General features: G+C 39.7%; 1 protein-coding gene across 4 annotated transcripts in view; it reads left to right on the top strand.

The window, feature by feature from the left end:
- Positions 1–14,388, top strand: part of ATG7 (autophagy related 7) — a 102,168-nt gene that overhangs the window by 15,721 nt on the left and 72,059 nt on the right. For all 4 annotated transcript variants that reach the window (XM_051793335.1, XM_051793334.1, XM_051793336.1 and 1 more), the window contains 5 exons: positions 728–886; positions 8,348–8,542; positions 10,711–10,914; positions 11,168–11,283; positions 11,966–12,041. In XM_051793335.1, coding sequence (XP_051649295.1) covers positions 728–886; positions 8,348–8,542; positions 10,711–10,914; positions 11,168–11,283; positions 11,966–12,041 — 750 coding nt within the window. The remainder of the gene's footprint in view (positions 1–727; positions 887–8,347; positions 8,543–10,710; positions 10,915–11,167; positions 11,284–11,965; positions 12,042–14,388) is intronic.

The following is a 14,388-nucleotide window of genomic DNA, read 5'->3' as shown; positions in this document are numbered from 1 at the left end:
TGGAGGTGCTGGAGCAGGTCCAGAGAAGAGCAGCAAGGCTGGTGAAGGGAGTGGAGCACAAGTGGTGTGAGGAGAGGCTGAGGGAGCTGGGGCTGTTCAGCCTGGAGAAGAGGAGGCTTGGGGGAAACCTCCTCACTCTCTACAACTCCCTGACAGGAGGGTGTAGCCAGGTGGGAGTTGGTCTCTTCTCCCAGGCAACCAGCAGTAGGACAAGATGGCACAGTGTAAAGCTGTGCCAGGGGAGGTTTAGGTTAGATGTTGGGAATAAATTTTTTACAGAGAGAGTAATCAGACATTGGAATGGGTTGCCCAGGGAGGTGGTGGAGTCACCGTCCCTGGTGGTTTTTAAGATGAGACTGGATATGGCATCAGTGCCATGGTCTGGGAACCACGGCAGGGTTGGATCAAGGGTTGGACTTGATCTTGGAGGTCTTTTCCAACCTGGTTGATTCTGTGATTCTATGATCACATTCACAGTGAAGCACTTAAAGTAACTAACTATGCTGATAATTGCTTTCAGGGATGTTTCAGGGTTTGAGGGATTACTGTTAAATGATATATTTGGACAGACTATATTTTCTGTTCTTCGATTTCTGTGCGAGTACAAGGTTCAAAACCTTTCGTAGCTTGATCTTTCTAGAAACAAAAGGGACAATGTGTCTGGCACTCAAAAGTATTTATCTAAGGCTATTGTACTTGTCATTATTTGAACTCCTTTCTCATTTAGGGCTGGGGAGTCAGGAAGATCACATTTGTGGACAATGCAAAGATCTCCTATTCCAACCCCGTGCGGCAGCCGCTGTACGAGTTTGAGGATTGTCTGAGTGGGGGGAAGCCCAAGGCACTTGCAGCAGCAGACAGGCTACTGAAAATCTTCCCAGGAGTGGTAAGATCAGTATTTTATAACATATTGATACATTGCTTGGAAGAAAACCAGGGACTTTAAATTGCTATTCCACGTGCTAGTAATTAAACATTATTATGAGTGAGGAAAAATGCTACACAGGTCATATGTTGGTTACTGACAAACCTGCAAGCATTTTACTTCAGATACTCCATAGCTGTTAAACTTTATTGAGACAAATATTTTTAATCATGAAATATAAGTAAGCACCATCTGAATTATCTTGTAGCTCGTTGATGGTGAAGTAAAATGTATTTCTGTCTAGTATGTCCTAAGGAACTTTCTGCTCCTAAATGTGAGATCAGACATATTAATTGTCCATTTATGGGAGCAGGTCTTGAAACTGTAATAAATGTATCATTGAGATTCTCTATTATGTTTTACACTAAAAATTTGCAGTCTTATTTGCTGCCGTCCGAAAGGGGTGGGGGACCGTGGCATTGCACGAGTCCGGGACACAAAGGTGGGATGCAGGTAGAATGCTTTATTCACGCGTGCACCCGGTCTTTTTATCAGCTCGGGAGGGGAAAGGACCAGAACATAGGGCGGAGCATGAGACAGACAATCAGGGGGACAAACCAGGATAGGGACACGGGCAGAAGAGGGAGGAACTGGGGAGAGAAGGGGCGAATGGCCGCTGTCCCCTCTCTGCAGCTTCTCCAGCCAATCGGCAGAGAAACAGAGGAGCAGGGAGGTGAGCAGGGAGATGAACAGGCTGGGACATGCCCGGGAAATATAAATTCTGGAGAAGCATACAGTGTGTATATACATAATAACTGTAAAGTCTGTATCATAAAGTCCTTTCAATCACTGTACATCTTTTTCCGCTTCTGAGATTTTCCCCATTCTGATTCCTGGTCCTTCACACTTATTTAATTGATTTTCTACATTAGAAGAAAATAAGTTAATGGTTAACTTCCAGAAAAGTAGTTGGCCTATAATTTCAGAATAGACACACTCTCAGCATCCTCTTATCATGAACAAAAAATTTTTAGACTAGTTTGGCATGTGATGAAAGTCACTCAGCTGTTGATAAAACAGTGTTTGTTTTGGAATTGAGACTGTCTTAGAATGGGTAGCTATAGTTACCAGAGCTCAACTGGCAAACAGTGTAGTAAGAACGCTCACTATGCAATTCTCTGTTTAAAGTGCTACTATGTTACTAGTTGATATGGTTTGAAGCTGGCTCCCTGCCAAGTCTCCAAACCTTACCACCAGAGTTCCCCCCCCCCCCTCAAACCTCAGGGAGAAGAGGGAGAAAAAAAAACGAAAGAAAACCCGAAACGAGAGAGAGAGAACCAAAGTGAGATATATAAATATATTTACACTTATATACAATTAAAAATAAGGGAAAGGGAAGGGGGAAGGGAAAAAGAACAAAACCAAAATATTATATATATATATAAATATCCCAATTAGCAGCCCAATATCTATCCACTAAAAGAGTTAGCAAAGAAATAGCTCACTACTCTCCTGGGACAACCGAGGGTCGCTCCGGAACGATCGCCGGCAACCTCTGTCTCCCAAGGTCGACAAGGCCTAACCAGGCCTCGCTCCCCAACACGCAGACTCAACAGCAGGGAACCTGCACCTCCAAGCCGCCGGAAGGAAAAAGAGCGAAGGCCTCTCCTCCTTTCTTCTTATAATCTGGTTTACGTAAAAATCGTAGGGAATACTGGGTAAATCTGGACCCTTCCTTGGTTACAAACTGGTCACCAAGGAAGGCCTAGCCCAAACCACTACACTAGTCATAATAATGTTAGGAGTTATGAAAAGAGAAATACAGATTATGTCATTGGTATTCAGCGTTGTGAACAACTTTACAGATCATTTCTAAACATCTTTAGGTTCATTTAGTTTCAACCAAGGAGTGCCCTGTGCTTTTATTCTTCTCTCTGTGTTGACCCTGTTATTATCCTACTATTATCATTTATGAAGTCAGCATTGCTACTAAGTAGTAATTCAGTGAATATTTGAGTATCAAACAATGATTGCCAGTATGAAAAAATTCTGAGCATTTCACTTTCAGAACTTTTGGTAAGTAAACCAGAAGAAACTCTCTGAAAGTTCCAAGAGCTTTATTTAAGCTTGCTGCACTATAGTGTTGCTGTTACTTGGTGATACTCCTTTAGTTATAGAAATATTAAATATCAAGTACAGAAGAAAAAGCATCTGTGCAGTGTCACACAGAGCACTAACAGGATGCCCTCTAGGGCATGAGTCATATGATTTCTCACTTTTTTTACTTGAGAACTCAAAAACAGGAATATTAAGAAAGCATGAGTACTTTAATTAGAGGAAATAAAAGCTGTTTGTGGAATCCTGACTTGTACAGTTATGAGTTTTCTTGTTAGAAATAACCAAGAAAGCAAAAGACCAAACTATACCATGGAATCGTGAGGTTGTGATGAGGCTTGGGAAAAATAAAAAGGAAAAAAAAGTTAAAAGTAGCCTGGAGAAGAGCTTCTAGTAATAAAGGGGAGCCAATAACAATGCTTTAGTGAGCCTGTATTGATGATGTATATACATGTATATTTGCTATACACAGGGAAAAAAACAATTTTCCTGTTTGGTAATAGCATATACAATGTGCAACCTGTACTGTGTGTAAGGAATTTTTCCTCTACTATACGCCTCAAATATTCTGCATCTCCCACTGTTTTTGTAGCACAGTATCCCCATTAGTGTTATGCATTTCCTGTGTTTTCCTCATGCCACGGATGTGTCACATCTGATCAGCCTTCAGTGGGACTCACACCTGGTTTCATAGCTTTTTGGCACAAGTGAGGAGAAAGCAATTGCACAGTTCCTGTGTACCCACAGGATAGAATGTTTCTAATATATTTTTTCATCAATCTCATTCCTGCAGTAGAATTCATGGAGGAGGGATCCTGTTTGAGGATCTGTAAATAAACAGAGAAACTACATGCCAGCACCAACAAGAATTAACAGGGCTTCCCAGTAAAACTTCTGGTTCAAACAGTTCATATCATGCTGGCAGCATGTGAGTCGTGAGGTTCAAGTGGCAGGCCAAGCGCAGGGACTAACAATAAGTCTTTAATTAGTCAGGGTAAAATCTTGGTGCCTTGGAATGGTTTGGACAGTGAAGCTGCTGTAGCTGGAGATGTTCGTAGTCCAGTGACTGCACTGGGCTTCTCCACATGGAGCTACAGCTGTTCCTGCACACTGTGCTTTGCTTCTTACCAAAGTCCAGATTTATCAGTATAAATGTCTTTGAAGACAAAGATTAGTTGTCCTGGATTTTGAGCCTTCTCATTTCTCTAATACTGAAGGAGTAGCCAAAGCTGTCTCTTGCTGTTTGGAAACCCACATGGTCCTTTCCGAGGGAATCCAATCAGCAATGCTGGTTCTGAAGGCATTTCTGAAAACTTGGGTTTACGTTTGCAGTCTAATTTACTTTCTTTGATTCAATTTTGAGTAATATTTTGCACGTAAAATGCAGTTTCTCCTGGTTGACTTTGAAATGCTTGACTGCTCTCTGTGAATTCTACTTTATGTTTTAATTTTACATCCTTTCTAGTTGGAAGAGTAAGCACCTCATCATTGCAGATGAAACAAGAAGGAATGCTTTGGCAAGGAGCTTTGATTTGTTTCATTCCACTTCTAAGATTATCATTAGCTGTAGCTTAGAGTTTTACTATAGAAAAGAAGAGAGGCCTTGGAAATAGCAGCGTTTATGGATTCACAACTTTTCTTAACAAGTAGGTAATGCACAGAGTCATTCATGTAGCTGTTCTGTGGAATTTAACTTTCTTACCTCTCTTATATAGTCATTTCCTGAACTATTCAGGCATGGAACTCCAGTGTATTTATCTTATCATCCTTTATTCTGTACTGCCTGAGGGGACCACTTTATGTAGATGCTTCTCATAGAACAATTTAATGATGCCAGCACCCCATTTTTTAATGTTGTATGTACCTACACACTTCTGTTCAGGTTTAATGTATTGAACACAGTTATATTCTAAGTGATCTGAGCCATGGTTTAACCAAAAATGCAGAAAGTTAATAGAAATGAGAATAAAAATGAGAGAGAATGTTATGGTAGCATCACAAATTGCAATATTTTGGCTGCTGACTTTAAAAAGAAATGCAAAAAACCCCAAAGCACTAGAGCCTTTAGCACAGCTTTGGTCAGCTGTCAGTGAAAGTGTTGAAAAGTACATTATCTTTTATGGTTTTGCACGTGTCAACATACTTCTAAAAAAAAAGGAGTTCTGTGTGATTCTATGACTTTATGGGATGGTAACTTTAAAAACTTTTTTTAGCGTGAAGGTCTTAAAATCTAAGCTTTTTTGTGAGCAGTGAAGCAGAATTCTTTTCATCACATAGAGACTCCTGAGATTTTGGAATGAGCAAGATCTGTCTTTGGGGATATATGTGTATTTGTTCTTCCTTAAAATAATATTCATGTGGCATCCCAAGCTACTCTTTGAGCTCTTTTTGCCAGCATTTGACTGCAGAAGTGAACCTCAGCCACTTTTGCTAGTGACTGGTTGTGGTGGGGGGAAACAGTTTTCCCCCTGAAGTTATAAAATGGTAAAACCCCAGGGGGTGGTGACCCTTGAGGTTTTACCCAATGAGCGCTTCTGCAAAATATAAACATATCACAAGCAGACTGGAAGAGAAGGTGTAGTGATTGTTGTAGTTGAAGAAGTAGCCATGTTGTAGAGCCATGAGGAGAAAGGGCAAGAGCCCCCTGGGGGGGCTCTGGCCCCCCTAGCCCCCAGCTGGGGACTGCAGGGACTTGGAACAGTGTAAGACTGGGCTAAGTGTCTGTAGCTGAGCCGGGAGATGTTTCTCCACTGTGAGCTGCAGCAAGAGATACTGAAAAGCGGCAGCGGAACAGCAGTGGACGGAGAAAGTGACAGAGAGCCAGAAGAGATAAGACCAAGCAGCAACAACAGAGAGAACTCCTGGAAGGAGAGAGAAAAAGAGAAAGATAGCCAGCAGCAGAGAGAGAGAACAAGACTAAGCTCTACAGGCAGAGACAGAGTTCTGGGGTAAGAACTGAATCAAAAACCCCCAAACTCCTTTTGTGACCTTTCCTAAGTGGAGAGGAGGGACTCCTACAGAATGGAAGTCCTAAAACTGCAGCAGCACTGCAGAAAGGAGCTGAAAAGCTCCGAGAAGGAATGTGGAAGGGGTGACCTTAGCCCCCCCGCTGCTTGAGACAGAGCACAGAGCTCTGCAAAGGGAATTTGAATCCCCTGAAGATAAGGACCGTCACGAAGACCCCTGAGCTTTGTGATATGACGTAGTGAAGTGAGCCTTGTCCCAGTGAACACAGCCTATGGAAGAGAAGACCCTCACTTGGAGACGATGGGCCAAGGGGCTTGGATACCCCCTCATGTGTACTGGCAGAGATCCAGCTACAGCTGCTGCATGGAAGAGAGAGACAGAGATGCCTGCTGCCTTAGAGACACTGCTGCTCTGAGAGTGGAAAGGATCTTTTCCTTCTTCCCTGTTGGACTTTTATTTGGAGGGGAGAAGAGATTTGATCCATTGTAAATACTGTTTTGTCATGGTTAGAGATAGTTAAGATTGTATATAATGTATTGTAGTATTTATTTTGTACAGTCATTGTAATATATATTCCCTTCCCCCCATTTTGAGTCTCGTGTGGTGTCTGGAAAACCCATATCACACTGGGTTGAGATGTGGGAGGGGGCTTGGACTAGGGAATTGGATTTTGGAGCTCTCAAACCATGACATTTTCAAGGAACAGTTGAAACTATTGAAGCTACTAGACTTGTCTGTATTCCTACAACTACAGTCACAGGATGTTTTTTTTCTGAATTCTGCTAAGATTTTTGTATTTTACAAACCTGGTTACCATATTTCTATGCAAGTGGTGTTTAACTCATTTTTTTACTTGTTTGTGTTAATTTATTGAACAAAAATCAACCTCCTAAGTCACCAGCAGTGTCAGTTATGCTTATGTAATAAATCAGCACTTGTGTGCAGCACGACTTAATGAGTTATCTATAAATACATTATTCATGTACAACATGGATTAAGTTTTCTGTTCCTGCCACAGCTTTTTGAGGGTATAATGACCCTGAAGGTAGAACCTCCTTCAGTAATTACCCAGTGTTGTGCTGGTGATATAGAGCTGTTCTCACTGGGAAACAGCTCCCTGTTGGTAGCATGCTGGGTCACTGTGGGCTCTGCTTTCCTGCCCTTGGAGGTGGCAGTGAGGGGAAAAAGGGGGAAAAAAAAAGGTATATCCTTTGGTGTGGTTAATACAGATATTACTGAATTAATTTCCCCAAGCTGCTATATGTGCCTTGTTCTTTTTATCATCCTCAGGGATATTTGTGACGTTTAGAATGTACATTCACCCTTCTGGTTATTTGCCTCACCTGGATTTATGAGTTGTGCTTGTAGTCGGTCTATACAAAAAGCACATTCCACCAACCTTCCTCTTCTCTCTTCCCATGCAATTTTATCTTTGGTTCATCCAGCTTTTAAATTTTGTCTTTTAAACTGTTGGTTGCTTAGGGCACAGTGACAGGCAGGGAGGCTTTGGCAAAGCTTATGCTTTAACGTATATGAAGATCCATTCTTCTCTTACAGCAGATGGCTGACAGATTGTGTTAATGTATTTCCAAATTAATGAGTTAATTGTTTGCATTGTATATGCATTGTGTATGTGCTTATTTGGCTCAGTATTTTCTGCTTAGTATACCTTGCCCAAGTAGGGGGTTGGAAGAGGAACATGTTTCTGCAAGAGGAATATGCTCTTTTCAGCATCTGCACAGTACGAGTCTCCAGACAGCCAAACTCTAGAGTAACAAGTCTCAGAAGTGCTTTTCTTGTATATCAGCTTCACATATGGCTGGTTGAATTACAGTAAAATCATTTGAGACTAAGGAATTTAAAACAAAGAGCAGAATGTGTGATACTTCACGTGCCTTACTGTAACTAAGTCAGTATTCCATATCAGAAATGTGAACTGCATCCTGTGAACATCATGTATGAAGTGACTGCAAAGAGAATCCAAACCAAAGATTTTGTAGATGTTTAACAACTGGATCTAGTCACATGTAAATGGGATTGCTTGCCTTTGTAGTGAGGATGTTTGTAATTTTTGGGATTAAGAGCAATTCAAATACCTTCTTGTAGTGATTTGCTAGGCCTAAAAAGACCTTCTGAGACACATAAACAGGGTTGGTCTGCACTCGTGACCCAAACTAGTCTGTTTGCACTGAGCTGCTCTGTTCTGGATAAATACAGCAGCTGAGACTCAGAAACTTTAGCACTGTGCTGTCACACAGAGAGATGTCAAGAAGAAAGTTGCCATTCTGCCAAAGAGTAATTGAATTTGTACTCTACAGTTTTGTACTGAATTTTATACTAATTCTATTCAGTCACAAGGTTATCTTTTTAACCTGTTGTTTACTGTCTGCCTCCATCTAGAGCTCAGAAGGCTATAACATGAGCATCCCTATGCCAGGCCACCCAGTGAATTTTTCTGAGGTAACAATGGCACAGGCTCAGAAGGACGTGGCTAAACTTGAAGAGCTTATTGATACTCATGATGTTGTTTTCCTACTGATGGACACTAGAGAGAGTCGATGGCTTCCTGCTGTCATTGCAGCCAGTAAGAGGAAGGTATTGTATCATTTCTTTTCTTTCATTCTTTCTTTAATTTAAATAGATTTCTGATCCTGAACAATAGTCTTGTATGTCTTTGTAGCTCAAATGAACTTCCCTTTGCCAGTAGAAAGATCAGTGTGTCTTTTTAGTGCAGACTTCACTGAACTATAACTTCAGGTGTGAGTGGGTGTAACTTGATAACTTAATCAATTCCTCCTTAATCCTCCTGTCTTCTCTGCAGTTTGCACCTGTGGTCTTTCAGCAGTCTTTTAGCTGTTTAAAAAAGCTCAGAAATGGCATAAAGAGTGAGTTTGCAAAGCTGGGTATTGAACTGGAAAGTGCCAGCCTACTCTTCCATATGTATGGTGGTTGGTAATTGTAAGAAATATATGCAATTTTATATGCATATGCATATTTTATATGCAGCCTGTCTGGTTCAGTCAGAACAGGGTTGTTTTAATGATCTCTAAAATCTCCCCCCACATTTGCTTAGCTAACAGTGCCCCACTACGTTTGCCTTGCAGCATTCAAATCATATTCTGATGACAAATTTTAAAATTTCTTTGTGACACTTCTCTGTTATTCAGTGGCATAGTGTGTTTGCATCACAGTTAGTTGATTTGATAAGATCACTTTGATATGAGGAGATAGAATTCCCTGTCACTGAATAAGCACAGCAGTGAAATCTCAAGGTGTCTAAACTGAAATGCTCAGTACTTCGTGCTGACACGCTTCTAATCAGAGCTCTGTTTCAAATGCAATTTTGTATGATGACTGCAGATCTGAAGTACTGCAGTTTGGTCCTCAAGGTCTCAAAAAAGGCACATGGAATATGAAGAACCTAGTGAGTGAGAATGTGTGTAAACTGCATAAAAACAGGTACATAGGTAGAAGAAAGAGCTGGTTTTCCCATATAGTAATTCTTTGATATTCCTGCAGTCCTCTCCCCAAAACAAGTATCTTAGACCCCTCAAGTGTTAAATCCTCATGTCAGATGTTAAACCTTTGTTCCTCTTGAGCACTGGAACTTGTAAAATTTTGCGCCTTTTTTTTTTTTTTAATGCATGCCAAGAGACACTTTTCCATTGTCTCTTTATCCAAACCAGATGATTCTGGGTTTTTTTGTTAAGGGTCAATCAGTTAGATTGAAATAATTGCGAGCCAGTAAACTGAAAAGAGAGAAACAGCTTATTGCAGTGGGAAGTGTTTGGCAATGTTATTAATTTCTGGTAATACCAGCCGTGCCATGTTGCTGATATTTCAAAGGTGGAATACCATATTCAGGCTTTACAGGTAGATGTAATGAGAAGAAGCAGTCTTTTAATTGCTGTAGACCTGGCTGTGCTGCCACAGATTCAACAACATGGTTCTACTTTAGAAGTGAGGGGAGAATAAACTACTACGAAAGAGACTATCCAGAAATTATTTGATAATCCTAACAAGCTTACTGTTAGGATGGCTAATTCTTCATAGCTTCCCTCAGAGTCCCTCTTTTAAATAATTCCTGCCTATAAGAATGAAAAATTACGAACTGCTGCACTAGAATTTCTATCAAAAGTATCTGCATGTGAAGCAGTGTAGAATTTTCCTTTAGATTTTACTGGCTACAGTCATTATTTTATTGATGTTATGCTTATAACATACAGAGCTCCAGATTACCCCAACACTTGCCAAAAACCAGTGAGAAAAGGGAAAATGATGACAGTGTAACTGTGCCATAGCTGCTTGTGCTCCCCACGTGACTAAGCATAATTAATTACTTTCCTTACTGAGCAGAAGTTTTGGGGGTTTTTTTTTGGATAACAGATGGTGTTTCACTGCTTGAAGTTCCTGTTACTTCTTTGTCAGCAAGTGTGCATAGGTTTGCGTAGCAGGTAGTTGGAGTCATTAATTTGTATCAGATTTCCCTGAAAGACACAGAAAAAGGCGAAGGTTTATGCCTTTCTGAAACAGACTTTTATTTAGGTTTTGTTTCTTAGAAGCACTTGATAACTGGAATTCTGCACCTTTCAGAAACTTTATTGTTTATTACAAGGATGGTAGATACGCAGTTAATGGGTAGTTCATCTATCTACAGCATGTAGGGGGTTTTGACATTTACAGTTAATAAAGCCTTGAGGCCTTTTTTTCCCCTCCCTTTTTGGCTCACTTAAAATCTCTTGTTCTCCCTTTATTGTTCACAGTTGGTCATCAATGCTGCCTTGGGATTTGACACTTTTGTTGTTATGAGACACGGCCTAAAGAAACCAAAACAGCAAGAGACTGGTGATTCGTGTTTCAGCAATGCTGCTGGTCCTTCTGATCTTTTGGGATCATCACTCTTTTCAAATATCCCTGGCTATAAACTGGGCTGCTACTTCTGCAATGATGTTGTGGCACCAGGGGATGTGAGTAGAACTTTATGCAACTGGTGATTATATATTTCTTCTGTTGTGACTTGAATTTTTTATTTCCTTTAAATGAAGTTTCATGAAGGGATTTGTTTTATGTTGATGTACATGGGATTAAGAAATGGCTCATCTTTTACTTGGAAGATCAAAGAAATTAATTGCACAGAACTAAGGTTGTTTTGTGTAGCAGGACAGATAGTTACTTTTGAGTTAATTTTTTTCTTTCCTTTAGAATTGTCTATCTTTGTAGTCCACCAGGGATCGGACACTGGACCAGCAGTGCACAGTCAGTCGCCCTGGATTAGCCATGGTAGCTGGAGCCCTTGCAGTGGAATTAATGGTTTCTGTTTTACAGCATCCAGAAGGGTGAGTCATTTCTGCACTGGTATTATCTGAGAAATAAGACAAATTCAATAAAATCTTTTGAGAAGAAGGAAGTACACGCCAAGTAGGACAATTCTGTAAGGTGTAGTGTTGTCTGTAGATTAATGTAATCTATAGATCACATCTACTGTATTAGTGTAATTTAACAGTGTCTGAGAGAACTGATTCATCAGATCTTGAGTTTTTCTTTTTATTTTCTCTCTGACTTTAACAGTAGAAAAGTATTGAGAAGAAAATATTGCTGTTAGTGGATCTTGGCATTCCCTTGTTGGACAGTGTTTGAGTGTAATGAACAGCTGTTGTAACTATCTGTGTCACATGAAGGGCTTCAAGATAAGCCACATATTGCAAACCTTAATTAAAATTAAGTGGGTTTAATACAGTAATTATTCTGAAATCCTGCAACTTGAAATCGAGGCTTTTTTTCTGTCTTTAAAATCTGCGAATGAAAAAGTGACTTAGGAGTTGGCCATGAGCACATTACAAGTCTCAGACTGATTTATATCCCCATGGTGTATCTTAGTTACTCTGAAACAGACTTCCCAGATAGGTTCCTTTCCAGATTCTAAACCATGAGCTGTAACAAAATGCCTCGAAGCTGACTGGAAATTTTGACTCTGAGTGTGCTGTCTTGTCCTAATTTTCCTTCTTGAATTTTTGGCAGCGGTTATGCTGTGGCCAGCAGTAGTGATGATAGAATGAATGAGCCCCCTACTTCTCTTGGACTTGTTCCTCATCAGGTAAATAATTTGTGAGTAAATGCTTTTGTTTAAGACCTGGGAACTGATAAAAGACAAATGTCACAGATTTTGTCTCCTTAACAAAAACATGCAATATGCTGATTCCATTCCTCAAAGGACCGACTCTCCATGTTTGTTTAAAAAAAACATATATGAATAATATTAATCCATCATATAGGCCAAGGTAGTTGTGTTCCTGGCATTGTGTCTGTCCTCCTTGTGGATGCACAGATCCTGCTATCTACATAGCCAGAATTTCTTTGGAGCAGGCAATATGTGAATAAGGCAACCTCTGACTGTCCTGTTCCCCATCAGAGCTGACAATATAATCATTTCAAAGTGACTTTTGTTCCCTTTTTAAATCTCTTCAGAATATGAAAAAAATTCAAATCCAACCAACTCACAATTATTATAGTTCTCCAAAATATTCATGTATTTTTGGTACAATACAGCACTTTTTTCTTTTACTCAACCCAAACGCTAGTTACAAATGTGCTAAGGATAAAGTTTTTCAAATTGCTGGATAGACTTGTTCTTATTTCTTATATTATACAGTCAAAAAACTGTCTCCTGATTTTTCCCACAGTCATATCCTCTTTGATATTGTCATTGGGAACTAGAATTATTCTGTGCCTCTTTCCTTATGTTGCTATCCGAATGACTGTATGCTTCCATTGTATAAACAAACCATTTATTTGTTTCTGAGCAGTATTTTTAGGTTCTGTTGTTTTTTGTGGATGTTGTCTTTGCAGCATCCAAGTATCTCAGGGTCTGGGCTGTATAAAATCCATCTGATTTTGTTTATAATTTTATGTAATGACCAGTGTGCACACTTGGGTCATTTTATGCAGTGGGGTGCCCTAGGTTCTCCCTGGGTTCTCTCTCTCCAGGAAGTCTGGAGTCTCTTCAGTTCTTTCTCAGGAGTCCCCTGAAGTTTTTCCCCTTTTTACTGTGGACACTCAGCTTGGGACTGGTCAGGAATATCCAGTTCTCGATTGACTGGTTCAGATCCCCTCAGTATGAGGCTTTTGTCCCTACTGACACTTTTGATCTCATCTGGAAGGGTCTCAACAATTTCCAGCTTTGGCATTAATTGATAAGTTTGTTGCTTTCCCAGTGTTACTTAATTATAACTTAGTTATTCCCATATCCTATGGTGTTATCTGTAGTTCCAATGCTAATGCTGTTGTCAGTCAAGTCCAGCCCACACAAGCTGCTGAGGGAGATATTTTGACCTCTTACATCTCAGTAGGAAGCAGAATCCAAGTCTACGTCTTGTTCATTTGCTGATCCAGGTACTGATTTATCACTGGAGAAGTTTTTGCTTTCTTAGATGACAAACTAATGTCTGTAATTATCTGGATTAATTATCTATTATTATCAGAATGCCTCCTGTGATCATATGGAATGGTAGTATGAAAGACATTTTACTCTTGGTAGATCAGTTTGTTTGGGAAAATAATTTCAGTAATTTTGACAGTTGAATCTTTGAGTCTCATACAGTGATTTTGTTCTCAAATAGTGGATATGCTCCAGACCTCCGAAAAACACATCTGCAATTTGAACTTTCTCTTAGCACCTAAAAAGGGATAGTGAAGAAGTAATTTACTTTCCCCCAACAAAAAACAAGGAATGTTACATAATGTAGTTAATATTTTTTAGAATATTTCCTAGTAAACTTTAGAAATTATACTGTTTCTAGTGGAAAAATAATGGTTTCTCAGTTCATGTGTTTCTGACTGATCAGAATATCAACTGTCCAGTCAGTGCTTTCTGATTTGGTTTATATCCCTTTTACTTGCGTTCTATCTCTGTTTTGGGGTATGCTTTCAGATATGATTCATGTCAAATATAGATTTTAACTGGAAAACTATTCATAGAATTGTGACTTCTGTCAATCCTATACCTGTTTTCACATTTACATTTAGTGACTGTTATGAATGTCTTCTCTTTTAGACATGCTAACACAAATACAGCTTCAGTTGGTATCAAGTGAAAACAGATAATATTTTTTTCAAAGAATGTGAAATCTAATCCTTTTACAAACTGCTGGTTTCTCTTAGCAGTCAACCATCTAACCAACTGGGGAAGTGCAATATTTTCTCCAAGAGTCTATAATTAACTGTTAGTTTTTGGAGAGGTGTTTTATGTTGGTCTTTGTTCACTTGGTGAGCCAAATACTGTGGAAAAAGTGGGGTAGTAATTAATGCAGCAGTCTTCTTTTTGAGATAGTATTGCTTGACGGATAAAAAGCATTGCACACTCATAGACTCTTGGACTGTCATAAATGAACTGGATTTATTTCCAGGAAGTGACTTGGAGTTCCTTGGATATTGGAAGTACAGAA

The sequence above is a fragment of the Manacus candei genome, unplaced genomic scaffold (assembly GCF_025592945.1).
Source record: "Manacus candei isolate 608988 ecotype Guabito, Panama unplaced genomic scaffold, ASM2559294v1 h1tg000036l, whole genome shotgun sequence".
Lineage (NCBI taxonomy): Eukaryota > Metazoa > Chordata > Aves > Passeriformes > Pipridae > Manacus > Manacus candei.
This window is presented reverse-complemented; position numbering and strand designations above follow the sequence as displayed.